Source organism: Vulpes vulpes, chromosome 2 (genome assembly GCF_048418805.1).
Source record: "Vulpes vulpes isolate BD-2025 chromosome 2, VulVul3, whole genome shotgun sequence".
Classification (NCBI taxonomy): domain Eukaryota; kingdom Metazoa; phylum Chordata; class Mammalia; order Carnivora; family Canidae; genus Vulpes; species Vulpes vulpes.
In genome coordinates this window covers 26,293,243-26,318,266 of record NC_132781.1, presented here as the reverse complement: position 1 = coordinate 26,318,266, position 25,024 = coordinate 26,293,243, and the positions used below count along the sequence as shown (strand labels likewise).

General features: G+C 58.5%; 2 protein-coding genes across 12 annotated transcripts; both read right to left on the bottom strand.

Moving 5' to 3' along the window:
* Positions 1–3,270: 3,270 nt before the first annotated feature.
* On the bottom strand, positions 3,271–11,347 carry SPATA20 (spermatogenesis associated 20). Of its 9 annotated transcripts, XM_025995878.2 has the most exons (17): positions 11,156–11,347; positions 10,372–10,490; positions 10,059–10,238; positions 9,768–9,832; positions 9,462–9,616; positions 9,236–9,379; positions 8,930–9,131; positions 8,401–8,531; positions 8,200–8,304; positions 7,899–7,973; positions 7,592–7,801; positions 7,314–7,506; positions 6,843–7,011; positions 6,344–6,555; positions 4,782–4,981; positions 3,810–3,890; positions 3,271–3,633 (listed from the first exon to the last, which is right to left on the bottom strand). In XM_025995878.2, the coding sequence occupies exons 2-17, from the start codon at positions 10,446–10,448 to the stop codon at positions 3,463–3,465; spliced, it is 2,370 nt and encodes a 789-aa protein (XP_025851663.1). In that variant the 5' UTR covers positions 10,449–10,490; positions 11,156–11,347; the 3' UTR covers positions 3,271–3,462. The 9 variants fall into 9 exon arrangements, with proteins under 9 accessions (XP_025851663.1, XP_025851667.1, XP_025851664.1 ...); XM_025995882.2 differs by lacking the exon at positions 6,344–6,555; XM_025995879.2 differs by lacking the exon at positions 10,372–10,490 and having other exon boundaries at positions 11,156–11,316.
* A 4,088-nt stretch (positions 11,348–15,435) lies between these two features.
* On the bottom strand, positions 15,436–25,024 carry EPN3 (epsin 3). Of its 3 annotated transcripts, none has more exons than XM_072747463.1 (10): positions 24,714–24,970; positions 20,989–21,665; positions 19,892–20,010; positions 19,153–19,233; positions 18,757–18,885; positions 17,756–17,843; positions 17,012–17,281; positions 16,710–16,826; positions 16,352–16,582; positions 15,436–16,141 (listed from the first exon to the last, which is right to left on the bottom strand). In XM_072747463.1, the coding sequence occupies exons 2-10, from the start codon at positions 21,524–21,526 to the stop codon at positions 15,804–15,806; spliced, it is 1,911 nt and encodes a 636-aa protein (XP_072603564.1). In that variant the 5' UTR covers positions 21,527–21,665; positions 24,714–24,970; the 3' UTR covers positions 15,436–15,803. The 3 variants fall into 3 exon arrangements, with proteins under 3 accessions (XP_072603564.1, XP_072603565.1, XP_072603566.1); XM_072747464.1 differs by lacking the exon at positions 24,714–24,970 and adding an exon at positions 23,188–23,274; XM_072747465.1 differs by lacking the exon at positions 19,153–19,233 and having other exon boundaries at positions 24,714–25,024.

The following is a 25,024-nucleotide window of genomic DNA, read 5'->3' as shown; positions in this document are numbered from 1 at the left end:
GGCAGGGGCATGGACCGGGTGACCTCCCGCCCCCGCCCCCCGACTCCCGAGGCTGCGCCACCCGCCACCCGCGCAGGCCCCGCGCGCCTCCAGCCGCCTGGGGCGAGTGTCTCAGCTCCCTCGCGGGCGGCTCGCAGGGAGTGCGGCGGGGAGGGCCAGGCCGCTGCAGCCTCCCGGGTTGCCCTTTCCCCAAATCCGAGCACCGAGTTGTGTAAATGAGGCCGAGCTCATTTGCATTTCATGCTAATGAGCAGATCCCTTAAGTGCCTTTCCCTCCTGGCGGGAGTCTCTGCTCTCATTCCGCGTGTGTGCGGTGCCAGGCTTGAAGTCTCAGCGGTCTTCTGGGAGAGGGGCCTATTTATGGTTCACTCCACGTGTCTGACACCTTCGTCTGCAGTCTGCCTCCTCGGCCTGGCCTGCCCTTCCCCGATGGGGTCAAGAAGCCCCAGGGCTGACACCGGGAGGTAGTGACTTTAATCATCCCTGCTTTGCAAAGGGGATGATGAGCCCGGAGAGGCTGGCCCAGCCCAATGGTCAGGTTTCCTGGTGGTCCACAGGCCTCATGTCTAGATCCCTCATCCAGGCCACCCCTGTCTCTGGGCTGAACTCTGTTCTAGAACATACCCAGAAAGGGGACAGGGTGTGGGGCAGATACACATTACTTCCCTTGCCTCGGGGCCTGGGGTGACCTGCCACCTAAAAGCATCCTGATCCCTGGGCTGGGGGCAGCAGGGGACTCTGACATCCAGTTAGAGATGCTATCTTCACCTGAGTGGGGGGATGGGGAGGAGGGAGGCAGGACCTACAGAGAAGGCAAAAGAAGGGGTGAAACCATCTTTAAGTCTCACCCTTCCAGCCTCAGCTCTGCCATCACCTCCCCAGAGCAGCCTTTTTCAGCAAGTACTGCGATGCTACATGTGCCAAGGTGCTGAGGACACAGTACTAAGCCAGACCAGAATCTGGAACCTCATGGCTCTTCATGTTGCTGTATGTAAGGAAATGATTGTCTGCCCCTCTAGGATCTCTGTTCCCTCAGGGCAAGGGTTATGTCCATTCTGCTCACCACAGCCTCCTCTGCTCCAGTTTGGCACGCAGTGGGTACTTAGTAAATCTTTGTTAGATGAATGAGTAACCTCAGGCAGGGAGGAGAATGAGGGACGGGAAATTTCTTGAGGCTCAGTTTCCTAACAAAGAAGTTAGGCCAAAGCCTTGTCTAAGATTTCCTCTGGGTTTGGGGGAGAGCTTCCATATAGGACCTGCTCTGTCAGCCCCTCCAGCCCCCTCCAGCCCTCTCCCCTTTACACCTCCCGCACAGCCTGGCTGGCTCCCTCAGGAACTGAGACAATCTTCCCATCTGTGAGGCGCTCTGCTCAGCGATGATACATCATCCCGTATAGTCACCTCACAGCCTCACAGTGGGGTGGTGGTTGTCCCATTTTTTAGATAAGAAGACCGAGGCTCAGGGAGATGAAATTAGGTGTAGGACTTCTCAAACGGTGAGGTCCCATCTCCACTGGCGCCAGCTCCCAGGCCCTCCAGGACAGCCTTGCTGGCAGAGAAAGGACCACACGCAAGAGGGACTGGCCAAGGGAAGAGAGGTGGCAGATGTAAAAGCCCCTATCCGAGCAAGACTGATGTTCAGCTTTGCCCTAGTCAGAAAATGCTAGCTCTCCCGCAAGCCTAACTCTTTCAGGCCCTAACTCCTTCCTTTGAACTGATTACAGAATTCCTTTAGCAGGGGAAGGGAAAGAGGACACAGAGCAGAAGGAAGACTGGCTAGAGGGGTAGGAGACACCAAATGCATCCCCTTTCATAGCCGCACCTCTACCTCCTGGGGGAAGAGGAAGGCTCAGTGATTTTTATTGTCCCCCGAAGACCACGGAAAGAACCAGATATGCTGAGTGGTCTCAGGCCAGTCTTTGACCTCTCTGGGCCTTGAGTATCCATCCATAGGAGGCCAGAGGTACCTGTCTTGCCACCTCATTCTTGAGGGTCAATGAAACAGAGACAGAGGGTTTTGCAGACTGCCTAGGTTTTCCAGAGCCAGGGCTGGGGCAGCCAAAAAGGCCACCTGTGCTTCCCCGGCTCCACCCTCCCTCCTCGCCGCCCCCCAGACCTGGCTCCACTTGCCCAGGCCTTGGACTTCCTGCCTGAGGCTGAGCAGGCTCCAGCCAGAAAAGGGCCACCTGACCTTGTTGGCTGGAGCCCTAATCCTCTCCAGATGGGCCGGTGGCTTGCACCGAGGGCCCAGCTGCCCAGTCAAAGCTGAGCCTGGTCCCCTGACCATGTGTGGCGGTGTGTGACCATGTGCAGAACTTGCAGGGACAGTCCAGTCTCCTGTTCCTGCCCACTGCTGACATCTCCACAAGCAGTGGCCCCATTTGGGTGTCATCTCTAGCAGCTTCTTCTGGCTGGCCGTACTGCTTGGCTCTGGGGCTTCAAGGGTACCCAGGCTCAGCAGATCCCTCAAGGGTGCGGGGAGGGAGACAGCTCCTTCCCCTTTCCCTGCCTGTCAGCCCCATCCCACTACACCTGCCCTTCCCAAAGCACGCTTCCCAGTGCCATCCCCGCCGTGGAAGCTAGATGGGGTTTCTGGGGGTCTGTGAAGATGCAGAGGTCAAGGACAGGGCTCGGGAGCATCTGAAGGGACTGGAGGAGGACACAGAAGAGTATCATCTTTCCCTCCAGCAGGAAGGACTCAGATTTGGAGAAGAACTTCCAACCCAATATATGTTCCAAATGAAAGAGAACCCTCCTTAGACTGGTTGGTATGAAAGCGGGGGCATGGACGATATGACCTCCTGCAGGGGGCCTTGGTTCCATCCTGGGGTAAGGGGGAGCAGCTAAATGGACATCCCAAAATAAACATCCCTGGTCCAAAGAACAGCAGCTCCCATGATGTACCGAAGCATATGCAAATGTCATCATTTCATGAAAAATAAACGCTCATATAAAACATCCCCTTCCTTTTCCCCAGCTTAGAACAGGAGACAGGGGTAAGGGGAGGTCAGGATCCTTTCCTAACCCCGCTGAAGGCCAGGCTTAGCCTATCCCCTCTCCAGGGCAAGGCTGCACCCCAACCCCCAGCCCTGGCAGGCATTACAGGCCCCCCTACCCTGAGTTTCATTCAAGCTGCAATGACCACAGACTGGGGCAGTGTCAGCCCAGAGACCTCTGAAGGTGAAGAAGGAATTGGAGAAGGCAGAGGCATCAGCTAGAGGTCCCCCCCCCCCCACACACACACACACAAGCAAGGCTGAGGCCCCAAGGTTCCCGCAGGATGCTGTTAGGTTTATTCCAGGGTGAGTGGGTGCCCATGGGGGGGATGGTGAGGATGGCCGAGGGCGTCTGGTGACAGGGCGCCCAGGGATGGCCACAGCATGCACAGGGCCCTACCGGGCCTGAGTCTCTGGCCAGCTGGGAAGCTCGGCCTCCTGCCCCTGCCTGACACGGTCGAGGAAGTCATTGGTGTAACAGTTTCCGTAACTCGCAGGGCTCCGTGATGGGCATTGAGCAAGCTTGGTCCTCACACACGTAGGCCGTGGCCCGGTCTTCCAGCCGCCGCAAGGTACTCAGGAAAGGCAGCTGGCGGGACAGGAAACTGGAGGGCTCCCCGTTGGCCAGGATCAGCACCTGTGGTAGCAGAAAAGTAGACAGTCACCTGGGGGGTACTGGGACACTGGCAGGGCCCACGGTGGTTTTCCTCTCTTGGGGCCACCAGAGGAGGGGATAGTGGAGAGCTGCAGAGGGGCAGGGGGGCCCCCAGGCAGGAGAGTTGGGAGGCTGGGGCAGGGCTCACAAACTCTAACCTTGTTAGGGATGTAGATGGAGTGGACACACTGCAGCAGAGCCTTGGTATCCTTGGCCTGGGGATCTCCACAGATCACGATCTGGCCAGAACAGAGAGGTAACTCCAGGAGCAGGGGTGCAGAGCTGGACCCAGACCTACCAGGGGTTCCCTGTCCTCCCTCCACTCTGCACTATAGCCCCAGGAAGGAACAGGGATGCGGCTGAGCATCCTCCAGACCAGCTGCCAGGAGGCTGCCTCAGATTCAAGCTCAGCAAGTGGGAACATGGATGCACGTACATAAGAACACATAAAATGATGGTATCCTACACAGCAGTGAGATACAAACCCAGGGAGACGCACCCACAGGTGCAGACATCAGCACACAACACACACACACATACACATAGAAGCAGAGATGTGCAGGTAAACATGCAAATATAATCAGGGCAAATCTGAACATGGCACATACATACTGGTGAACACACTAGCACACACTCGGCGGGCATGCAGATGCACAGTCACACACCTCCAGAGGCACACATATTTAGACATGCTCACCCAGCAATAATGTAAATAGGGATTTGCACACAGATAAGCACATGCCTGCCCACACAATGGCAGCCCCAACCACACAGATACAGAGACAGAGAAACACTTCACCAACCACAGGGACCCATCTCTAGCCCCTGCCTCCTGCCCTCTCTGCTCTGAGTACCCCAGTAGCAGGCGCTCACACAATCACTTACCCAGGCCAGAGGCCTGGCCCCTCAGATGCACACTCACTTGGATACCTCCACCGCCTAGGGCAGCTCGTATGGATATCCCCATGGAGATATCTGCACACACTCCTCGACGGCCACACACTCACAGACCTGAGCTCTGGGGGACAGCTCCAGGAGCCCCACCCCATGCCCCCAGCCCCCACTGCAGCCCCAGATCCCCTCCTCCCCCCCCCCCGGGTCCTAGCATGAGTGACCTCACCCCCCCACACCTGCTTGAGGGTCTGCTGGTGGGCTGAGAGGGCGCGGACCATCTCTGGCAATGCCACAGGGACACGGCGCATGCGCTCGGAGAAGGCAGTCAAGAGACACACACACTTGTCCATCCAGTCTTTGTGACCCGTAAATCCATGCATCCGAAGCAGGTTGTGGGCCGACACAGAGTTGGCACTGGGCTCTGCGCCATCCTGGTCTGCAGGGGGCAGGGTGGAGGGGGTGGTAAGGGTCAGTCACAGGGTCCCGGGACCCAGCCCCAGGACAGTGACCACAGTGGTGGCGGATGGGGATGGGATGGGAAAGAGTCCACCCCGGCCCAATCCTGCCCCAGCTCTGATGCCCAGCACTTGCTGACCTCTTGCTCTCTCAGCCACTTGGCATGGGGCTGAACATTTGGTCCCCCAGCTCCCCCATCTATGGACTCCTCAATCCAGCTACACAGCTGCTCAAGCCAGAGTGCCATCATCCTTGCCGCTCCCCACCTTTCCCCTACCTCCCACTTCTAATCCACCCAGAGTCTGCTGGGTCCATGGCCAGAGTAGACCTAAATCTCACCACTTCTACCCATCTTGTACTTCTAGCTTTTCTGCAGCATTTGCCCACCCTCGCTGGGACTGAATGCCACTGATGGCCTCCTGACTGGTCACCCAGTTTCCCCTGCCCCCCTTCGGAAGGCCCTTTTGTCCACCTGCAGTCAGAATGATATTCCTAGAACCTCACCGGACCAGCCCACAACCTACTTAAAACCCTTCAGAGATTTTCACTACTTGCCAGGCCTATAAGAGCCTGCAGGGACCCAGCTTGGCCTAAGAGGGCGCCTCCCCTCCGCTAGCCTCCGCCCCATCCCCCATCCTCCAGGCTTCTCAGAGTTGTTGGCTAAGTGATGCTTGTCCCGGGTTTGAGTCCATCCCCCTCACTGAGTTAGGTCCCACTGTTGTTCTCCAGCTGGGTCCTTTCATTCCTTCAGCTAACATTTGTGGAGCACCTGCTAATGTACCAGGCCTATGCTAGGCGCTGGGGATGATGCAGAAGGAAAAGAATAAAAGTCTTGCTCCCAAGAGGTGTACATTGGGGGGGGGGGGGGCAGGACCATTAACATACCAGATGTGTCAGGTAATGGTGAGCAGTACTAAAATGCAAGGAGCCAGGCGCCTACTACTCTATGATGCTCCTGTTGTAACTACACATCTGTGCGTGCACTTTTGTAGTGGTCATTACTATTTATTAGTTGTTTCCCCTGCTACATTGTATTTTGTGAGGGTAAACCTTGCATGATCTATGAATCCAAGCACCCAGTTACTGCTGCTAAATGTGTTCGTGGAATAGCTCGATCCATCTCTGTATCCACCTGTAAGTTAGTACAATGCTAGCTCTGTTTCATGCATTAGGAAACTGAGGCTCTGGAATATAATAAGACCAACTCCAAGTCAGTTGGTGAACAAATAAGTGGTGGAGATGTGAACCCAGGCTGGCTCTTTACCACCTCGCTGCACTTATGCCTCCCCCAGGGAACCCAAGCCCTAACTGGGTCGAGGTCAGCCCCACACCCACCACTGACCGTCCTTCAGACGCAGGGGCAGGCCAGCCCCTAGCTCAGCCTCACTGCAGAAGTAGCCACCGCCTTGGGAGTCCCAGAAAAGCCTGTCCTGCGTGTCCTGCAGCCGCAGAGCCCACTCGAGCCATGAGCTCTCCTGCGAAGCCTCGTACAGGTCCAGTAGGCCCCGCACTACAAAGGCATAGTCCTCCAGAAAGCCCCAGCAGGGTGGGTTGCTGTGGGGACAGGCATTAGGGAAGGGGCTGCGGACAGGCCGAGGGAGAGAGAGGCTTTCCCAGAGGAGGCCCTCTACCTGCCCTTTCATTGAGCCCTCAAGATCTATCTCTTGGTGGGTACCTTTAGCCCACTTCCTGGATGAGTAACTGGGCTCAGGGAAGGTAAGAGCTCATAGCCAGCAAATGGAAGAGCTGGGATTGGAGCCTACCAGGAGGGAGGGAGCGGGACGGAGATAGGCCCGCGATGCCCAGGGAGACCAGCCTTCCCAAGCTGTCCTGGCCCTGACCTGTGCTCCACAGTTCCCCCAGGGCCTGCATAGCACGTCCGCATCAGGCGCCCACTGGCCACATCAAACATATGCCGCTTCAGGAACTTGGCACCATTGATGGCATAGTTGATCAGCCTCTCCTGGCCCAGGACAGCCCCAGTCACAGCATAGCCAGACACCATCAGTCCTGGAGGGAGGAGACACTAGACACTTCAGGAGAAGCCAGCTGGACCCTTCCAGGTATGTCCGCCCTGACCCTCCAAGCCCCGGACACCTCTCTGGAGCAGTGGGTAAGAACTCCTGGCTCCTGAGTGTGACCTAGGGTGGGTCACTTCGGCTCTTTAAGCCTCGATTGGCTCATTTGTAAATTGGGAATGATAAACCCGATAAAGGGAGAACTGATATCTAGCAGGTGCCTGACAGATAGGAGGGGCCTCTTGAAGGATAAAATCTGTCAACAGGATCAGGCCGCAGACATGGCCACCCCACCGTTCCAGGCGGCCAGCATCTTGCTGTCCAGGTGTGGCTTTGGCCGATGTTTCCGGGCCTGAAAGAGCTTCTCCAACCCCGTATTGAGCAAGGTCCGGACGGCATCTACATCCAGGCCAAAGCGGGCAGCGGTCAGTTCCAGCGAATAGCGGACGGTCAGCACATTCTGGCCCTGCAGCTCCCCCTTGGGGTCCTGAGGAAAACAGCCCTGGTGAGAGGGAGTCACCTGGCCTGCTGGCTTCAGGGCCTCTCCATCCCCGACAGCCCCGCATCCTCACCTGACTGGGGCTGATGTTGCCAGCCTCTGTGAGCCCGTAGTGCTTCATGAGGAGCTGGCCCGAGGTCAGGGGCTCGGTGGCACCCAGCACAGGCTCAGGAAGGAGGTTCTGGACCTCCTTGACCGTCCACACATAGAAGGCCCCCTCTCTGGGCCGCATGCCCCGCTCTGGGGGTGAGTCTGCGTCCTCAGCGCTGTAGAAGCCTCCAGACTGTGGGAAGAGGAGAGTTGGCTGGCCCCTGCCTTCAGGGCAGCTGAGGCCCCGAGCCCTCCTGCCGCCAGGCCCGCCTGCCTCAGTGGACACACACCCGATGACTCAGGTTCCGAGCCACGTACTGCAGGATGCCTTTGGCAACATCGGAGTAGAACTCGTCACCAGAGATCTGAGGTGGGAGGAGGGAGGTCTGTAAACAGAGGTCTCTCGGGTGGCCTGGGTACAGAGAGGGCTGTCACCATTCTCCCAGGAGGGTGGGGAGAGAGCCTGGGCATACGGGAGGGGATTAAGGGTGAAGTCAAGGGGGCAGCTACAAGTCCCCAAGCCTTAGAAGGGCAGCCAGAGGTAGGGGGACAGGCTAAGTGTCTTTGCTCTAGGCTGGGTTCAGGGGTCACCTGGAAGGCTTGTGAATAGGCCACTGCAAGCTGTGCCTGGTCATACAGCATCTTCTCAAAGTGGGGGATATGCCACTGGCGGTCCGTGGAGTAGCGATGGAAGCCCTGTGCCAGGCAGGACGTGGGGCTAGAGGCTGACCCCAGATTCTGCCCCCACCCCACTACCTCCTGCTGCCCCCTCCAGGGAATGCCTCCCCTCACCTGTCCCACATGGTCTCGGATGCCCCCGTTAGCCATCATTTTCAGGGTGTGCAAGGCCATCTGTTGGGCCCGAGAGCCATCTTGGGTTAGTCGATGGCTGAGCCAGTAGGAGAACAGGAAGTTCAGGATCACTGTGAGCATCAAGAAAAGTCACATGAGAGGATGGGGGACTTGGGGGGGCGCAGAGATTTGGGTGATCAGGAGGCCTTTGGCCAGGCTGGGGTTAGGAGTTCACTCAACAGGCTGTCCCCCTGGACACGCTGGAGGTTAGGAGGTCAATGGTCAACACAGAGAACAGAGGATCGCTCTCCAGGTCAGTGTCATAGGGCTGCTGCTCAGATCAGAAGTTAGGACTTCACCAGAGAGCTCCTGGCAGGCAGGGGTGGGGAGTGAGTCAGAGCAGCTCTGGTCAGCCAGAGCAGGTGGTTAATGACCAAGCCAGAGGTCAGAAGAGATCGGCCCGGATAGGCATCACAGGCATCGGAGGGCTGGGATGGGAGCGGGGAAGGCAGGCATGGGGGGCACAGACCCGGCGTGGGGAACTTGGGGGCCTCAGCAAAGCCACCATACTCCTCGTCATAGCCCTCATCCAGCTGTTGGAAGCAGCGGCTGTTCATGGTGGCGGCGGATGGTGGCACCTGCCGGTCACCCATGCTGATCTCTGAGCGGGCCAGGAGGGCTGTGGTGACACGCTGGCTGTTCTCCAGCAGGGTATTCTTGTTCTGCTTCCACTGTAGGAGGCAGGGGCAGACCCAGAGGTCAGCATCCAGTGGGGGGGTCCTTGCCCTGGACCCCCAGTCCCCCACACATCTCCACTCCCTGGGAGCACACTCACCTGCTCCCGTATCCTCAGCAACACTGTGCGGAAGCCAACTCGGGTTAAGCCATCCTCGGGGGGAAAGTAGGTGCCCCCCACAAAGGGCTGGAGGTTGGGAGTCAACCACACATTCATCGGCCAGCCCCCACCACTGCTGGTGGCCTGGCAGAGAGAGGACGAGGGTGAGGGGAGTGGCCCCCTGTGCTCAGACCACCCCCACCCCCATATGGGGAAGACTACTTACTTGCACGAAGGTCATGTACACCTTGTCCACATCTGGCCTCTCCTCTCGGTCTACCTTCACGCTGACAAAGTCCTCATTGAGCAGGCGGCCAATCTCCTCATTCTGGAAGGATTCCTCCTCCATCATGTGGCACCAGTGACAGGTGGAGTACCCCACTGGAACGGGGCCACGGTGGACCGGTGGTGGTGGTGGTGGTGATAACCAGTGATTGGTTAGAGGTTTCCTGGGAGGCTCCAGGCCCAGGGGACCCTTCCCCTGTCCACTACCACCCCCTTTCTCCCATCCCAGGGAAGGGGGGTATGTTACCTGAAAGGAAAATTGGCTTGTTTTCTTTCCTGGCCTTGTCAAAAGCTTCCTGTCCCCAGGGGTACCTAGGCCGGCAGGGTTGGGCTTCACTGGCTGACCCCAGGATGGGGTGAGGGTGGGGGAGAAGGGGTGTAGGAGGGGCTGAGAGCTCAGCTGCCCCCAGAGAGAGAGAGGGGTAGGAGTAGGGGGGTGTAGGAGGGGCTGAGAGCTCTGATACCCCCAGAGGGAGGGGGGCAAGGAGAGGGAGGTTTAGGAGGTCAGGGAGGGAAGAGCTTCAGGAGTGGTACTCACCAGTCCACAGGGTTGTAGGCATGTTGCAGGAGGTACGGTGACTTCTCACTGATCAGGCGGTTGGGGACCTTCTGGGGTACAGATGGGGAGCAGTTGGTCCGGCTTCCCTTCCCTCCAATAGGCATGGGTACTGAACTGCTGACTGTCACACTGCGGTCCTTGTCCCGGGAGGAGCTGCCCCTGGCGTGGTCAGGTGGGTCAGTGACAGCTTGCCACCCACCTCCCCCCAGCCCAGGCCCACCACGGAGGCCCACAGCACTCCCCCTGCCCCCTGGCCCCTCTCCTGGAGCCCCCTGCTCCAGGCCCAACCCACCTTTCTGAACCACGGGGGAGACCGCGGCCTTTGTGCTCCCCCTTTTGTTTTTGGGGGGGTGAAGAAAGGTGGCTCATTGGGGGATCCCTGCCAGGTTAGTCTCCCCCAGCCTCTCGGACCTGGCGGTGGGAAGGATGATGACTGTGAGGTCAGAGTGAGTCACAATGGGCAGAATGGAACTTCAGTCTCCATTCTTTCCCCCTCACGGGGCCCCTCCCCATGGTGTCTGCACTGGCAGGTGTCTCTCCCGCCCGCCTGGGTTAGTGACCTGGGCAGGAGGCTGTCTGCTGCTGGTGGCTGGACAGGGCAAGAACTGGAGGAGCAATGACAGGAAAATCGATACAGGGGGCCCTCTCACTCAACATTCACCCCCTGGGCCCTTCCATAAGGCCAGACCCCCCCAGCACCCCCAGGGAGTCAGAAACTGGCTCAGATCTCAGGGGGCTCAGCCTGGGAACCTGGCACTGCAGGGCAGACCTAAATGACAGGCCCCTCCACCCATAAGGATTGGGACAGGTCAGCCCAGGGTGCCCCTGGATAAGGAACATGGCCTGGCATTGGGGTCCAAGTAAGGCTTCCCAGAGGTGGTGTCAGGAGAATTCCGGGGGAGCTGGCCCTGCAGCAGGAAGGGGGGGAGTCGGATGGGGGATGAGGAGGATGAGGGGTTGGGGAAGAGGGGGCGGTGCAGTCTGGGCCAGGTCGCGGCAGCAGTAAGGGTGGCGGGGCGTGCTGGGGACCAGCACCGTGATGCGACGAGCGGCTCGGCCCTCTCACCGGCCCTTACCGGCGGCTGGTGGGGAGGCCCCGCGCGGCGCGGGGCAGCAGGAGGCCGCGGCCCAGCCAGGCCCGGGCACCCAGCATGGCTGCTGGCGGCCAAGGCGCGGACGCTGCGGACCGGGAGGGAGGCCCACAGGCTGCGAGGGGCGGGCCAGGGCACCCACCGGCCGGGCCTCCCGCCGCCGCGTGGCTGGTCTCCGCGCGCCGCCCGGTGGCCGAGCGTGGGATCGCAGGCCGGACAGCGCGGCCTTGGGAGGCCCGGGGCAGGGCACGGAAGGGGCCGGCTGGGCTCCGCTAGACCTAAACCGGCTGCCCGCGGGACAGTCACGCCTCGTGAGAAGAACATGGAGGGCTGGGAGGATGTCAGGGCCGTTGGATGCCAGAGCCTTAGGTCATTTTGTCCAACCCTTGACCATTGTACAAATGAGAAATGAGGCTGGAGGGACCCCTGGGTGACTCAGTGGTTGAGCGCCGGCCTTCTGCTCGGGGCGTGATCCTGGGGTCCTCGGATCCAGTCCTGCATGGGGCTCCCTGCATGGAGCCTATGTCTATGCCTCTCTCTGTGAGTGTCTCTTATGAATAAATAATTTTTTTTTTTTTTTTTTTAAGAGAGAGACAGAGAAGCGAGGCTCGAGCAGAAGGCATGTATTCTCCAGGCCCACCCAGCCAGAGAGCTTTGACTCTGCCTTTCCATTTAAAGATCCTGGGCACATCCCACCCACTCCAGGAAGGCTTCCCTGAATAATAACGACAAGCCAGCTCTGTGTCCTATCATATACTTTCCACACTTATCTCATTTACTACATTCAGCCAATATTTATTGAGTGCCTACTGCCTGCCAGGTGCTCTGCTTAGGTACAATGGTGGGTGGAGAGAGACCAGGCTCCTGCCCCTGTGTTGCACACAGTCTGTTGAAGGAGACAGAATTTAATCTGACAGACACACACACACACACACACACACACACACACGAATGTACAACCACCCACTGTGAGAAGTGTCATGACTAAAACAAGGAACCTGATCTGGTGGGAGAGGCGACGCAAGAGAGGCTTCCCTGAGGAAATCACATTTGTGTAGCAGCCATGGAAGAACGAGAGCACGGGGTCCTGAGAGAGGGTGTCGGGGGAGTGCTGGGGAAGCAGGTGGAACTGATGTGCAAAGGCCCTGGGCATAGCAGTGAGTCAGGGCTGAAGAACTACGGAAGGCAGGCATGGCTGCAGGGCAGAGAGCAAAGGAAAGAGACATAGGAGATGACGTGAGTTTGGAGGAGGGCAATTGTCCAGGTCCTGGAGGGACTCATGAACTGTGAGTAGGAGTTTTGGTTGTTGATGAGAGAACAAAGATGTTCAAGGGCTTTGGTCAGGGAAGTGACTCTGCACTTTGGAAAGGTCCCTCTGGCTTCTAAGTGGAGAATGGGCTGGAAAGGGGCAAGAGTGGAAGAAGCAGGATTGGTTAGGAGGCTGTAGCAGGACCCAGAGGAGATGGTGGAGGTTTGCACCAGGTGGGAGTGGAAGTAGTGAGAAGGGTCTGGAGGCCTGTAGAGGAGAAGACATCCTCAGGATTGGCAGTGAGGGAAAGGAAGATGTCAAGACTGGTTTGCAGAGTAGGGCTTATGCTGGACGGTGAGGCCATTTGCTGAGGAGGGGGTATGGAGAGGCTCAGGTGGGAGTTCGAGAGGTCACTTTTGGATATGTTGGTTTGAGGTGCCCTTGAGATATATGTGTGGGGAGAACATGGCTCTGGAACAGAGGAGAGGTTTGTAGGAGGAATTGGGGCAGCGGGGAGGGTTCAGTGTATAGACAGTGCAGGCATGGCAGGGACCATCCAGGGAGCAATGAGAGGAGCAAGCTCAGGTCTGGGCTCAAGGAACTCAGGAGTGCACCCATGAAAGACACAGAGAATCACAAGAGGGTCAAGGGAACACCAGGAGAGGGTGGTGTCCCAAAGGCAAACGGACAGAGAGTTGCAAAGAGGAAGGGTCCTCACGGTCAGATTCTGGAAAAGCCAAGTGAGATGGGACAGAAAAAGGCCAAATGACTTCAGCAACACCGGAGTCATTGGCTGAGCTTGGCAGACAGTGTTCAAGTGAGGTGGGGCTGACAGCAGAAGCCAACTGGAGTGGGTCAGGAGGAAGGGAAAGAAAGGGGATAGAGAGAGGTGGCATGGGTGCTTGAAGTGAGGGGAAAGATGGAAAGACTTTCAAGATAGATGAGGCTAATTATGATAAATATCAAGGAGAAGGACTTGGTTGACAGAAAGCAATTGATGACGTCAAGGAGAGAAGAGATCTCTGAGAAGGTTGGGGTGGTGGCAGAAAGGTCAGCAGGCCAGAGGGTCTGGTAGATGCTCCCTGGAAGGAATGAGATTAAGATCAGAGAACAGGAAGCCTGCCTGGAATGTGAAGGAATTTGGGTGATGACGAACCCAAAAGTGTGACCATGGGTAAGGGTAGCTGAGAGGTCAAGGTCATCTTTCTGATTAATGGAGTCAGGTGGGATTAAGGAAGATCTGGGTGAGGAGATTGTGAGCCAAGAGGGCAAGCATGGTGAGAATGAGGTGGAGCACAGCCCCAGGCAGAGGAGGCAGGACAACCCAGGAGCTCCAGCCTCCAAGAAGGAGGCTCTTAGAGGAGAAAAATGGTCCAGAAGGAGCTATGGGGAAATAAGGCTACCCACGTCTTCTTTGTGGGGGTCAAGCAGCATCCCTTGGGGGTCCTCAGAAAATCAAAGTCCACAAGGGAGAGCCAGCTTAGAAGAGGAGGGCCCAGGTAGGGGAGGGGTGACTGGTGGGTGAGCTACCAGGAAGGATGGAAACCTCCCAGGTGTGTGTGACAGAAGACAGACGGGGGCTGGACTCTGGGTGCTGCCTGGCAAGACCAGGAATGAGGGTATGACGGGCTCATTGCTCACTGGAGTCTCTGAAGAGGGTGGGCCCTGGGCCAAAAGGACACTGCATGGGAGGAGCCACATAGCAACCTCCTAAGGAAGGAACTCTTGTTCCCACTTGACAAGTAAGGAAATGGAGGCAGAGTCATAGAGAGGTTAAGTAATTTACTCAAGGTCAGGGAGCATAACCACTTATTACTAAGTGATTATTATTATTATTATTATTATTGAGTGCAAATCTTGGAGCAGAGTTGTGAGCTCTGTTGGTCTAATTCCTAAGTAGGAGCTCTTGTCGGTCCTGCCTGTAACAGCCATAGTAGGACTCCCTCCTTCCAAAAAAAAAAGGAAAGAAAAAAAAAAAAAAAAACCAACCCAAACCCAAGTAGCTCCTTTTGCCACATCCTCCTTCCACTTAAGAAAGAGAACAGCATCGTATCCTCCCTCCACGTTGGCGTTTCTGCTCTATAGAAGGCTATTTTCCCTCAGTGACCCAGAAGGGAGTGGGGGCTGGGAGCAGGGCTACTACAGGGCCAGAGTCTGAGCCCTGAGGACAAATTAGTGTCCAGTGGTGGAAGAAAAGGAATGGAGGGTCCATGGTGGCCCTAGGATAAGGTACTGGGCCCTGCCCCCTTACCTTTGTTTCTCAGACCCTACATAAGCCCCCAGAAGGGGTCAGGCTCTCTCAGCAGGCCTGAGATAGAATTTCTTGCCCTGGCAATGAAGGAAGGGGGCGGGGAAAGGGTAGAGCCAGATTTAAAGTGACTCAGTAAAACAAAGGAGCACGAGGGCTCCAGTACCGGTTTTGTCTCCCCACTGAGTTCTGAGTTCCTGGAGGTTGTGGGCTTAGCAATTCTTGGATTCCTCCCCGGTGAGTGGAACACTTTGGTCACTGCAGGTCAATATTGGTAAATGAAACCGGCGGCCCAGCCTGGGAGCACAAGGCTGTGGAGTCAGATTTTCTGAATCCCAGTCCCAATCCGTGCTAGCTCTGTGACTTTGAGCATGCCACTTAACCTCTCTGAGCCTGTTTCCTCACCTATAAGATGACAGCAGGACCAAGGGCTATGCACTTGGTTTAATGCTCTGCTGCCTCCATTTTGAAGTTCTTAATTTGGAAGAAGGGCCCCGCCTCTTCATTTCGCACTAGGCCCCACAAATTATGTAGCCAGTCTTGAGTGGGAATAGTATTATCTACCTCAGAGGGTTGTTGCGAGAGTTAAATTAAATAATCTGTCTAAAGTGCTTAGCACAGATGAGTGGCAACGAATGGGAACAACTGTCTATTGTTCCCTGCCATTAGATCATCCCCAGTGCTGATCCGTGGTAAGATGAAATGAGAGAACGAGTGAGAGCTTGGGGAGCGTCTGGAAGCCAAGGTGCCAGGCTGTGGGATGTACGGCAAGTGGGAGCATCTCTGTGCCCCACACCGTGGAGCACTTGTTTCGGCCGCAGCCGGCGATTCGCGCTGTGGCCCTGGTCCAGCCGCCACGCCTCGCAAGAAGTCCACTTGCTGGAGCCGAGGAAGCGGGCTCCAGTCCCTACCACGCGGGCGTGGTCTCGCCCCGGGACGGCGTCGGTCTCAAGCTCCAGGAGCTGCGGAGGGGAGGGGCGCCCGGGCCGGCCGGGGGCGGAGCCTCAGCCGGGGCGGGCTCCCAGGGGCGGGGCCTGGGTGGCAGCCCCGCCCCTCCCCGCCCCGCCCCGGGGGCGGGTCCTCGTGCGCAGGCGCAGGCGCAGGCGCCGGCCCGGGCGTGCGGGGCGGGGCTGCGCTCAGAGGAAGGGGTTGGTGCCGCCGGCCTGCGGGGGTGGCTGGAGCGGCCCCGCGGAGCCCGACGTGGGCAGCAGCGGCTGCGGCAGGCTGGCGGGCGGCGGCGTGAAGGCTCCCGCCTGCGGGAAGACGCTGACCGAGGCGGGGAGGGTCACGCCGGCCGGCACGCTGCTGAGCGGGAGGGGCAGGGAGGCGCTGTAGGTCATGGAGCCCAAGGGCGCCCCGACTGGCCCGCTGGCGGGAAAGCCCAGCGCCGGCGACCCGGTGCGCATCTGATTCAGGGTCGGCCTGCCCTGCTCGCCCCCGCCGAACGGGTTGGTGGGGGATGGAGCGCTGAGACCTGCGGGGCGAGAGCGGGTGGGGAGCTTGGAGCGCGCCAGGGCGCACGGCCCTAAATGGAGGGGGAGGCAAGATCTGGGGTCTCAGGGATAGAGAAGAGTAGATTTTTAGAGAAGATTTTTAGGGCAGGAGCTGGGCTCTGAAAGGAGTGATGGAGAAAAGCAGGGGGCTCGCAGTGTGGAGACCCAGCGGGGACACGGGAGTGTCCTACCTGTCAGGAAGGGGTTTCGGGTCTTTGCAGCCTGGGGCGCCTTGACTAATGAATCAAGGTTGACCAAAGAGGAGGCTGAAGGGCCCAGGAAAGACTCAGGGGTCCGGCATGCTCGGGCCTCCTTGCTGGGCTGGGTTAGCACTTCCCCCAGTGCACCCAGGTCAAAGGCGTCTGGCTCCTTGGTGCCATTTTGCTTGGAACTGGGGATGGGGTCTCCAAACAGGTCCAGCTCTGGAACAGAGATAGAACGCATTGGTAGGGAGAGGGAATGGTCACTGTGTGGGAAGAGAGGACAGAGGTCACCTCTGGGTGGGCCCCTCATTCCCCAGAGCTGTATCATCCCCTGCCTCCTGCTTACCCACAGGACTGCTGGGCTTCCCAGAGGGCAGGGCCTGGGCACACTCTGGCGCCTCCTTGGTCTCTGTGGGTCCTGGAGGTTTGGCAAATGGGTCAAAGGGTGAGGTACCACCTAGAGCTGGCCAAGGAGGAAGAGGGAGAGGAGGTAGGTTGGCAAAAAGGTGGGTGTGCAGTCACTGGTCTGACCCCTTTCGGGCAAGCAGCCCTCTTAACATAGACAGGACATGCTGCCCCTTGGCACTGGAGGGAGGGGACCCAGAAGTCCTCCAGCGCCTCACCCACACTGTCTGGCCCTCTGCTTACCAGGTGCACTGGAGATCTCCCCTGAGGCCCCCCAAGGGTCAGCCCCAGTGCTGGGGAGTTTGTGATGGGGGGAGTTCTGTGCCCAGAGGTCTGTGGAAGGGGGTCTGGCAGGCAGCACTGGGGTCCGGCCCCAGGGCTCAGAGGAGGAGAGCATAGGGGGCAAGTCCCAGGGCTGGCTTCTGGACAGGGTGCTTCCTGAAGGGACAGGAGACCAGGGGTCTGCAGAAGGTCCCCAGGAGGAGCCACTGGGCTCTGTGTTCGGCCTGAGACCTAAAACAGGAACAGCACAGACATGACCTCAGGCCCACCTTTACACCCAGTCCAGGGCCCTTCCCAGTTACCCAGACCAAGTTGGGATGCAAGGGTCCCATTTCACAGATGGGATGTTGATTCAGGACCCACCCAGCAAGCTGGAGCCCATATTGAGCAAGTTGTGCCAGGAGCATGGACTCCTAGGCATGGGCAGATCAGGCCACTTCCCAGTCAGGGATGGGCTGGGACAGGAAAGCCAAGGTGACCAGGGGAAACGAGAGAACATCTCTTGTGTTTTCCATGAGCTGGGCTCTTCAGACATTCTCTCCCATCCCTTACTACAACCCCATGTCCCAGAGGAAGCTGAGGTTCAGAGGGGTAAGTGACTTGCCCAGTGGCCCCTAGCTATGGGGAGGGGGTGCCAGCAAGTGGTGGAAAGGAAGGGGCTTTCTGGGACCAGCCTGGAAACCTCTTGCAGCCCTGCGTGCCCACCTGGGATGTCCCATGGGTCAGCGGAGCAGTGAGTGGAGGGCGGGGCCGGGGTGGGTGCGAAGATGTCTGCCAAGTCCAGGATGGAGGACTGTGGAGTGGGAGAGGCAGCCATGGCTCAGAAGTGGGTGAGACCAGAGGAAGGGCGGTCCCTGGCCTATCTTCCTCAGTCCAGCTCATTCTCTCCTTTGTTCATTTACAAACATCTGCTAATGATCCCTCGCCTCTGTACAGTGCTTCGCAGTTTATAAAATGTTTCCTCATCCATTTAGTACCTGACTTTCATAACAACCCTGTGCAGTAGATAGTACAGGTAGTGGTGTGCCCATTTTACAGATGCATCAGCTGAGGCCCCGAGAGGGGAGATGCTTTGCATGAAGTCGCACAGCTGGATAAACCCAGGCCTGCCTGACCCCTTCCTCAGTTGTCCTGATCCTCCGCCCATTGGTGGTAGAAGACAGATTTTATGACAAGTCTGCCTTCCTAGGTCAGAAATTAGCCACTGTTGAACATGGCAAAAAGGAGACAGAGACATCCTAGGGGTAGCATGCACTGCTTTGGAGGATGGCTTTGTTCCAAGTAGCTACCCACCCCGGTATTTTTGGAAAGTATGTGTATGAGCCCAAGATATTGTCTGGACCATGTGCCTGAGCCCGCTTCCCCCTCAACTAGATCCACAGCATCACATAACCCTAGAATACAAGAGGTGGAGCTGTCCAACAAAAGGAAACAGAGGCCGCCATAGTGATCTGCCCAAGTCAGAGTGACAGCAAATCCAGAACCCAAGTCCAGGGACCTCAGATCAGGATTCTTTGCATCCCACTTTGCTCAGGCATCAGCCCATGTGGTCTGGAACTGGGGGCTACCGCACCCCCTCCACTCCCATTCTTGTTGAATAAATGCTTAAACAGCGCTTATTATATACAAAGTGGGGTTCTAACCGCTATAGATACCAATCTGGTTCGTGTCACAGGCTCAGTCCATGCACCGCAGCCCCTCCCTACCTGGCTGGTTTTCAGCTTCTCCTCCTCCTTTCTCTCTTCTCTCTCTGTCTCTTTGTCTTGCCAACGGTGGACAGAGGCCCCAGCGCCATTGGCTACAGGGGAGTCATCTCCTCGCCAGGACCTCACCTCCTGCAAAAGGCAAGAGGAGTAAGGACAGCATGAGCGGCCCAGGCTGGACTTGGGAGGACTGGAGCTGGAGTTGAGAAGAGTGAGTGACAGAGGTTAGGCATGGCAGGACCACTGGGCGAAGCAGGAGGAGCCTGGTTAGTGCCTATGTAGCACCTGTACCAGCACCTGCACCAACACCTGCACCAGCACCTGCCTTAGCACCTGCACCTGTCCCAGCATCTGCACCAGCACCTACACCTGCACCAGCACAGGAGGCTCAGCCGCTACCTTCTCATGCTCCTGCCGGCTCAGACACAGAGCCAGCTGCAGCTGCAGATCCTCATCCCTGTGGGAGGCTGGGGGAACCGGCTGTGAGGGGGGAAGACAGGAGTGAACAGGGCCCAGTGCTCCCACTCCCGAGGGGAGAGAAGTGCCCACGCTAGTGGGTGTGAGCAGCCTGCTTCCAGGCAGCAAGGTGAATGTGGCTTTCTCCCTGCCTGGATTTGCGACCAGTTTCAAAATCCAGGAGATTAATCCTTTTCTTCTGGGTCCCCTGAGTGCCCCCATGTCCTGCTGTGTGAGGCCCAGCTGCTTCCTGCCCATCCTACATGGATCCAAAGAAGTGATGGCAGAGAAGATGATGTCAGAGGGGCTATCCCTGCCCCCTAGAAGGACAGCTGGTGGCAGGGGTTGTGGGGGCAGCGAATCTCGGTGTCTCCCAGCACACTCACTACTTCCCACAGTGCGCCTGGAAGACACACACATACCCTCAACCCACTAGGTACTCACTGCCCTTTCTAGGCCCAGCCAGAGGAGACTGGAAGCAGGGAGGCAATCCCTGCCAAAACACTCGCGGGCACAAGGACAGGCCCTATGCTGTCCTTGGGAGCTGGACTGGGGTCTGGGGGCCCAGAGGAGAGGACCCTAGGAGTCAAGGGTGTGGGGCATCAGGGTACCTTTCCTGCCTCCCTCCAGGCTCCCCTCACCCCCCCCAGTGCCAGGCCTAGCTGTGCCCCAGGTGCCTTACCTTCTCAGCCTCCTCCCGGCTCATGGCTAGAGCCAGCTGCAGCTGCAGCTCCTCTTCTCCTGATGTCTGGGGCCGGGCCTGCTCCAAGTCGGAGGTGTAGCGGGGGGATGATGAGGAGGCTGCAACGACCACCGACCATTGTGGCTTCTTTAACCACAGAGGTGCCCGTGCCACTCCCCTCCCCCTGCCTCATCAGGAAGCTAAGGCTCAAAGAGGGAAACAGAGGAGGAAGGAAACAACTGGCAGCTGAGGGCTCTAGGGGGCCAGGCAGCATGCTGCCCAGTGCTTTGTGTGTCTTCCCATTCCACCCCCAGTAGAGTCTCCAGTCCCTCCTTTACAGACACGCCAAGAGCCCAGGGTTGCCTGGCCAGGGTCCTGTGGTAAGACTTGAAGCCAGGTCCCCTGGCTCCTGCACTCCAGCTCCTGCACTCTTCCAGTGGGGTCCCGTCCTACCGGGGATCAAGTAAGGTAGGAACATGAGAGGTTCCAGGCAGTCAGGGTCACAGCTCTCAAGGTCCCCAGCACACCCTCTAGGGCTTTATGAATTGAGGCCCCTCCTGAGATTCCCTCAGCTCCAGGACGCCCACAGTGGGGCAAGGAGGAGAGTCAAGAAGAGCTCTGCAGCCACCCGCATTTTCAAGGACAGTGCCCTCGAGCAGGGAGTCACGAGGGATGCCCTGATGGAGTGCCCTGTGCCATGTGTCTGGGCTAAGGGTATTCCTAGGCCTGGCCTCACCTAATTATTCTCACATCCAGCAACTGGAGCAGATAAGATTTTCCCTACTTCATAGATGAGGAAGCGGAGATTCAGAGAGGCGGCTGTCTAGATTGCTCAGCTGGAAAGGTGCCGAGGGCGACCCCGCTGGGGGACTGTGGAGCCTGTGCATCTGCCACCCTGAACCCGGCCTGCCGCTGGACAGCTCCCCAAGGAGCACTTAGGATCCCGCTGTGGTCTGCGCTAATTTGCGGCCCACAAATTGCAGCCCACTCTGCCAGCAGGTGTGCCTCCCGGGCTCCATTCCCCACCTCATCTCCCTGAATGCTCGGGACCCCCAGCACTCAGGGCCGCACCCCCCCCAGCCCTGGGGCTCACTCACAGTTGTAGGAGGACGGGGAACCTCGAGAGCGGCCGAGTCCCAGCTGCCCGCTGCCAATGCCTGTGCCCTCCAGCGCCATGCGCTCCTTGGTCTTGAGGGCGTGGGTGCGCTCCTGCCGGAGGCGCTCCTCGTCCTTGAGCAAGGCCATCACCTGCTTGACCTTCTCGCGCACGTTGACGCCCTGGTCCTTGCCGTCGCGGTCGATGTACTGGAAGTCCTTGAGCGTCTGGATGGTGTAGAGGTTCTCGCGGCACTGGTGGGCCACCCGCTCGGAGCCCGTCTTGAGCAGGTAGTCCAGCAGCGTCAGCGCCTTGTACACGTGCCGCCAGTTCTTGCCACTGTCATTCAGCCGCCGCCACAGCATGCCCATGACCTCGGCAAAGGCCACCGTGTTAAAGGTCAGGTCGGCGATTTCCGACATGAGCGAGCTGGGAGGACCCCACGGGTCATTGCTGGTGGCCTCTCGCACCTTAATCTCTGCCTCCGAGTAGTTGTGCACAATGTTCTTCACCTGGCGCCGCAGCGCGGAGGTCGTCATGGCTGGGGACTTGGAGGTGGGCGGCCCCTGCCCCCGCCGGAGGTGGAGGGCCGAGGGCCACCGTCTCAAGGTCACGATCTCCAGGGGTGGGCCCCCGCACTCTCAGTGGGGCGGCCGCGTCCTCGGGTTCCACATGGGTCTGCAGGAGAGAGGGACAGAACTCAGGGGCAGTGGCCTTCCTTGACAGCCACTCAGCCACCAACAGAAGACCTGGCCACAGGTCCCCACCGGCCAGGAGCCACCACTGGCAGGCACTTATTTGTATTTTTCTTATTTTACATATTATTCAGAAGGCAGGTCTAGCCTCACATGCGTGCTGCTTGTCACAGTCACACTACAAAGATGAGCTCATTATCTCCGTTCAGAGATGGGGAAGGGAGGTTCACGGAGCTGGTGTGAGCCAGGAGCTACCTCGGACACACCCACCTTGCCCTTAGCAAGAGACACAAAAGTGACCCCCAGGGATGCCTGCTTACCCTGCTCCTGCTTCGTTACTGGGATCTAGCGTAGCACCCATTCTTTCTGGTCCTCGGTCCCCACTCTCCCCATTTCTCACAGCGTTAGTTTGTACACCTTCATTCATTCAACACCTAGCTCCTGGGGCCTTCTCTGAGCCCAACACTGTGCTGAGCACAGAGCACAAGTCCTGGCCCACACAAGTCCAGTTCCAGGGGCACAGATGACGATTCAGTCAAGCATGGGCATGTACAGGAGTACCCACGCTGGGAAAATCAGGGGAGACTTCCCAGTGGAGGTGATGGCCAGAGATCTGAAGGGAAGATGAAGCTGCAGGGTGACGAAGGGTAGCTCAAAGGGAATACTTGGGTGAGGCCAGAGGCCCAGAGAGGAGTATGAGGCAGGAAGCAGGGCCTGCCTCTCGAAGAGACCTAGCCCCCGCCACCTCTGTGGTACACACAAGAGCACTGAAGTCAGGGATGGGATGCAGCCTGCCCACAGTCACATGGCGTGTAGGTGGCCGAGCTGGGACTAAACACCTAGGTCTCCAGAAGATGAATCTGATACTTATTTTCAGGGTTACTGGTTTTGTCGTTAATTCATCTGATTGCTTTATTGTTTTGGTTCCATCTCAGCTAGAATGTAAGCTCCCTGAAGGCAAGGTCGGTTTGAGCACCCCAAATCTGAGGGGGAACTAGAGTCAGCCTGCTGGCCTCTCCACAGCTTCAGGACCAGACCATCTGGGGAAGGCAAACCCAGGTTGAAGACAGAAAAAGGTTCTCCCAGGGCCCCACCAGAAACCAACACCAGAATCCCCTACCATGGCTGTTCCTCTGGTATGGGTACACACACACACACACACACACACACACACACGCTAGACCCCCCAGAACCTCCACACCACCCGTGAACCCCCACCAATACCACCACCCATGGAGATTGTGCCTCCCGCCCCCCCCCCACCACCTCCCCCTGGCCTCCGGTCTCTGCCCTGGGCCTCAGCAGGAGTCAGAAGCTGCTCGTCCTGCCCTCCCCCATCTGGACTTGCCCTCCACCCAGCCCTGCCAACCCTGGGCTCAGTTCAAAGCAGCCAGCAGGCCTTGGCAGGCTTCTTCGGGGCCCAGGTGCCTGGGAGAGCTTGGGCCCAGAGGAGGTGATCCCATGGGACTCCAGGGAGATGGAATGCTGGCTGAAAGGCTGCCTACCTTCTGTCTGCTGTCTGTCCGTCCAGCCTGAGAGGCCTTCTGTGGGGATACCACAGCCAACGCTTGTTTAACTCCCGCCCTCCCCCTCACTGGTGACTCAGATCTGTCTTTACCTCCCCAACTGGTGGGCTGGCGGGTGGCAAGAATCAAGATGAGAAATAATTGTGCCCCACAGCCCGCCCGGAGTGCCCGCCCTCCCAGTTGTTGGCCACAGAAACCAGCAGAACCAGTCAGGCATCCTGACTCCACCAGCCGCCCTGCCAGAGCCTGGCTTCCCCAGCCCTCCCGCCAAGCCTGGGGTAGTGGGAGGGGACCTCCGTGCGGACCCTGCTGCCCTGCCTGGACTTTCCTTCTAGGAGGGGGAGCAGAGGAGCCTTCTCTGCACACCTTCGCTGGAGCTGGGGGAAGGGAGGCATCAGAAGCCCCAGGGAGATGCCTGGACTTCCCTCCCCTAAAGTTAGAAGGGACAAGGTGGGGAGGACGAGGGGGCAGGGTGAGGCCCAGGGAGCTCTGAAGGGAGGGAGGAGAAAAGGAAGGAACACGGGAGGGAGCAGCTGGGAGCCCTGCCAGCGGTGTTACAAGCCCAGGGTTTTATCGAACACAATATGCCCAGAAATAAAAGGGAGTGAAACAGAAACCCAGCAGCCAGTGGCGGCAGCGGCAGGCCCGGGCGGGCGGGTATGGAATTACTGCAGTGACCTTGAGCCAGACCCTGTCAGGTGGAGGGAAGGACACTGAGAAGGCAGAGCCTGAGAGGCTTATTCCGAGATATGGGGGAGGAGGAGGCAGACGGGTATGGGGCAGAGTGGGGAGGGGCGGGCGGGGGGGGGGGGGCAGGCCATGTGGCACAAGTATCCGCTCTCTCCTTTATAAAGGGTGCCAAGGAGAACTTTCAGGGGGTGAGGGGGAAAGGAGAGATGGGCGCCAGGACTGGGGAGGGAAACTGTCAGGGCTCAGAAAGTAGATGGCATCCCTAGAGTAGGGATTCAGGGACAAGGAGAGAGCCTAGATATGTTGTCACGTGCAAGAGTTTGTCCAAAGTGTGTGTGTGCCACCAGCCTGCAGAGCCCCCGGTCTGCTGAGGCAGCCCCAGCCTCTGCCCCATTGGGGTCAGCGGGAGCCCCGGGGCAGGGGGCAGAGGGAGAGGGAGTAACTCTTGCCAGAGGGAGGCGCAGGGACAAGTGTGAGCTAGAACTCTAAGCTTAAGTCAGCCCTGAGGTGGCTGTGTCCTGGGGTCCTGGAATGGGGTGGGGGTTGCCCTGAGGCTGGAGATGCAATGGGGGGTGGGGCTAAGGAGGACGGGTGGGGCAGAGGAGGATGGGACTCTGTGGGGGGATGCCACCAAAGATGCGGGTTTCAGGGTGGGGAGCCAGCCCCCCCGAGTCCCGCTTCCCTGGGGCTGCAGGCAGGAAGCCTCTGGGATCCTCTACTGTCCTCCTCACCCCTCTCCCTTGGACCTGGGATGAAGACTAAGCCCCAAGCCTTCCATGAGAGGTACCACCGCTGCCAGGGAGGGGCCAGCTTACCTCTGGTGCAGGCTCCCTTGGCCCCAGCCCTGGGACCACGAGCAGCCTCTGCAGTGACCTTCCGACCCGCGCGGCAGGGGGACAGTACAGCCTCAAGAGTGACCCCAGAGCCATCCACCAAGGACCCTCGTCCTGGAGATGCCCACCCTCTCCCAGGAGGTGCAGACCCCTCGGAAGGGTGGCAGCAGGGTCCCCAGAACGGGCTGCAGCTCTGCTTCTAGCTTGCTTGTCTTTTAGAGCTCAGCCTGCAGGCAGGCAGCACTCGGAGGAAAGTTGCTCAGCTGGCCGGGCAGGTCTGCCTCAGCAGTAAC

Excerpts from the sequence above, each read along its gene's own strand:
- SPATA20 (XM_025995878.2), bottom strand. The coding sequence starts at position 10,448 with ATGAGCCACCTTTCTTCACCCCCCCAAAAACAAAAGGGGGAGCACAAA. Across the intron at positions 6,556-6,842 it reads GGGGGAACTGTGGAGCACAG|CAACCCACCCTGCTGGGGCT; the intron begins GTCAGGGCCAGG and ends CTGTCCCCACAG. Across the intron at positions 3,634-3,809 it reads CCATCTACATCCCTAACAAG|GTGCTGATCCTGGCCAACGG; the intron begins GTTAGAGTTTGT and ends CTGCTACCACAG.
- EPN3 (XM_072747463.1), bottom strand. The coding sequence starts at position 21,526 with ATGACGACCTCCGCGCTGCGGCGCCAGGTGAAGAACATTGTGCACAAC. Across the intron at positions 18,886-19,152 it reads GCCGGCAGGAGCATGAGAAG|GAGGTGAGGTCCTGGCGAGG; the intron begins GTAGCGGCTGAG and ends TGCCTTTTGCAG. Across the intron at positions 17,282-17,755 it reads TGACCCATGGGACATCCCAG|GTCTCAGGCCGAACACAGAG; the intron begins GTGGGCACGCAG and ends TTCCTGTTTTAG.